General features: G+C 35.8%; 1 protein-coding gene across 1 annotated transcript; it reads right to left on the reverse strand.

The window, feature by feature from the left end:
- Positions 1 to 1,084: 1,084 nt before the first annotated feature.
- On the reverse strand, positions 1,085 to 1,839 carry LOC111789735 (MLP-like protein 43). Its single transcript, XM_023670407.1, has 2 exons — positions 1,631 to 1,839; positions 1,085 to 1,525 (listed from the first exon to the last, which is right to left on the reverse strand). Exons 1-2 carry the CDS (start codon positions 1,815 to 1,817, stop codon positions 1,245 to 1,247), a joined length of 468 nt encoding a protein of 155 aa, XP_023526175.1. The 5' UTR covers positions 1,818 to 1,839; the 3' UTR covers positions 1,085 to 1,244.
- Positions 1,840 to 2,865: the final 1,026 nt, after the last annotated feature.

The following is a 2,865-nucleotide window of genomic DNA, read 5'->3' on the forward strand; positions in this document are numbered from 1 at the left end:
AAAAGTTGGAAGGATAGAAAAGAAAAAGTATAGAATAGTTTGAGTGGGTATGGTTGAGGGGATAATGCAATGCATCCAGCTAAGGTTTTATTGTCTTCTTCTAATCTCCATCGAGTTTCAACATCAATCTTCATCATCTTCCTACACATACTTTCTATTCTCTTTTCTTGCCCTTATCTTCTTTTTTTAACCCTTTTCACGTTCTTATCTCATGTTCTTATGATGTATTTACTATGTCATTGAGCCTTCGGTTGGACGGAGGATATTAAAATTGAACCGGAGATAAGAATGATGATAGTTCTCATCCCTGTCTCGTAGACATCTATAAATGCATCATGTATTAAAATTGATGTTATGTGATTTTTCTTCTTTTTATGAAACTTTTTCCGTCCTTATGACGTTAAAGTTTTTAGCGTGGAGTTAGTGCATATGAAAATGTACGATTAATATACAGTGAGATCCCACATCGGTTGGGGAGGAGAACGAAGCATTCTTTAAAAGGGTGTGAAAATTTCTCTCTACGAGAGGCGTTTTAAAAACTGAGGGGAAGCTCAAAAGGGAAAGTACAAAGATGACAATATCTACTAGTAATGAGCTTGGACTGTTACAAATGTCATCGAGGAGGTTGAACCCCAAAGGGGGTGGATACGAGGCGGTGTGCAAGCATGGACACTGGTCCCCAAAGGGGGTAGATTGAGGGGTCTCACATCGATTGGAGAAGGGAACGAGTGCTAGCGAAGACACTGGGCCCTTACGTTGGAGGGTGAATTGTTTAAACATTATTTACAAGAGTGTAAAAACCTCTCCCTAACGTATGCATTTTTAAAACCTTGATAAGAACTTGGTGGGTTCGATGTGTACAAAAATGGTGAATATAGAACTATACGTACGAACATTTTAAGCATATGAAAAGAACTAAAATCCAAACCTAATATACATTTTAAGCATAGGAAAAGAACTCTTTAGATCTCATTAGGAATGAATTTTAGATCTTACTAGTAATGAACGTTTGTTGAGCAATGAGGCATATAGATCAGATCTAGCTTAAATTATTTTACACAAGATCATTTTATAGAACACAAGCATTTAGAAACTTGGAATATATTTCTTCCACTTATTACAGCACATAGAACAGGACCCAAACATAACACACATACATATGCCTTATTTAAATGAAATTATACATACATAATTGGCAAATTATTTATACGTATAGTACCATAGAACTTAGTGCAGCAATATGGCTAGGGTTCTTCACTGCCTTCCATAAGGTGAGCATCAATGTCTTTAGACACATCAATACAAAACTGAAGCATAGAATGTGAATCAGGGATCTCATCATGCAGCTTTTCATATTCTAAAACCCAATGAATCACACTTCCCTTCTCCTTTGGAATGCATTGGATATTAAACTTGAAGCTCTTGTATTTCTCCGTAAGGTCTCCCTCGATCACGGTGAAAGTGATCGAGTTGTTCTCTTCGTCGACTGCTTCGATTCTCTCCTTTAACGCTCTAGCCTTCCCATCTGCAAGTTTCCGTGTAAAAATGTTGTTATTACAAGCATTTGAAAAAGTCATTCTAAACAAACCCTTAAAAGAAAACGGTCGAAAAAGTTAAAAAAATGATGAACCGTGAAAATATCTCCAGCAGATGATGGAGCCAACTTCGCCCCATTCGCCTTCGAGTAGGTCGATGCCGTGCACTTTGTCGGTAGAGACATTAGAGATATGGTGGGTTCTTTTGTAAAATATTTCATGGAACTTTGAAGCTGAAGCTCTGATATGTACATCAGTTTCAAGCTTTCCAAAGCGACCCATGGTGTTTTGATTTAAGCCAAGAAAGATAAGGCAATGCCAAACATGTCTCTTCTTGGACTCATTTATAGAGAGGGCTTTACTCTCACATGTGGGATTTCACAATTCTGTCTACTTATGTCATCTTGAATTAAATCAAATAATGTTTTTAATTATTTCAATATCCAATAACTCTATAAATTTGGTAAGTTTTGACCATTGATTGATTGAAATACTCTCAAAGTACACTTTATACTAAAATACTTCTTGTATCATAGGTCAACAACTTACTTATAAGTTATTTCTAACAATTTATTAACCTTTCAATACATGACTGTCACATTCTATGATTTCACTACTAGGCGGACAATAATACGTAACGAGCCAAAGTGGATAATATCTGTTAGCAGTAGACTTGAGCTATAATAAATGGTATAAGAGCCAGACACCGGGCGGTGTGCCAGCGAGGACGCTTGGCTCCCAGTGGGGTGGATTGTGAAATCCCACATCGGTTGTGTAACGGCCCAGGTAAAGGCTTCCACACCCTTATAAAAGACGTTTTGTTCTCCTCCCCAACCAACGTGGGATATCACAGGTTGGAGAGGGGAACGAAGCATTTCTTGCAAGGGTGTAAAAGCCTCTCCCTAACAAACGTATATTAAAATTATGAGGTTGACACCGATAAATAATAAACTTAAGCGGACAATGTCTGCTAGCGGTGGACTTAGGCTATTACATGTACCATTTAAGTTGTATTGATTGAATTTTTTGAGTCATCAAAATACCATTATTTAAAAATAGTTTGAATCACATCATTCATAATTCATCATTTACAAATATGGTAACGATTATTTAGAAATAATTAAAAATATTATCGATCACATAATTCACGATGACACAATTAAATAGTATTATATGATAACAATAATTTTGCCTCTACTTTAATTAGAATTGTAAAATTCAAACGGGGATAGAAATGTAAGTTCACACTCATTTTGATTATCTTTTTTTTTTTTCAATTTAATATGATTCGAAAAATCCAAGATTATTAGTTTAACAAGAACAATACATG

Source organism: Cucurbita pepo, chromosome LG03 (genome assembly GCF_002806865.2).
Source record: "Cucurbita pepo subsp. pepo cultivar mu-cu-16 chromosome LG03, ASM280686v2, whole genome shotgun sequence".
Classification (NCBI taxonomy): Eukaryota; Viridiplantae; Streptophyta; class Magnoliopsida; order Cucurbitales; family Cucurbitaceae; genus Cucurbita; species Cucurbita pepo.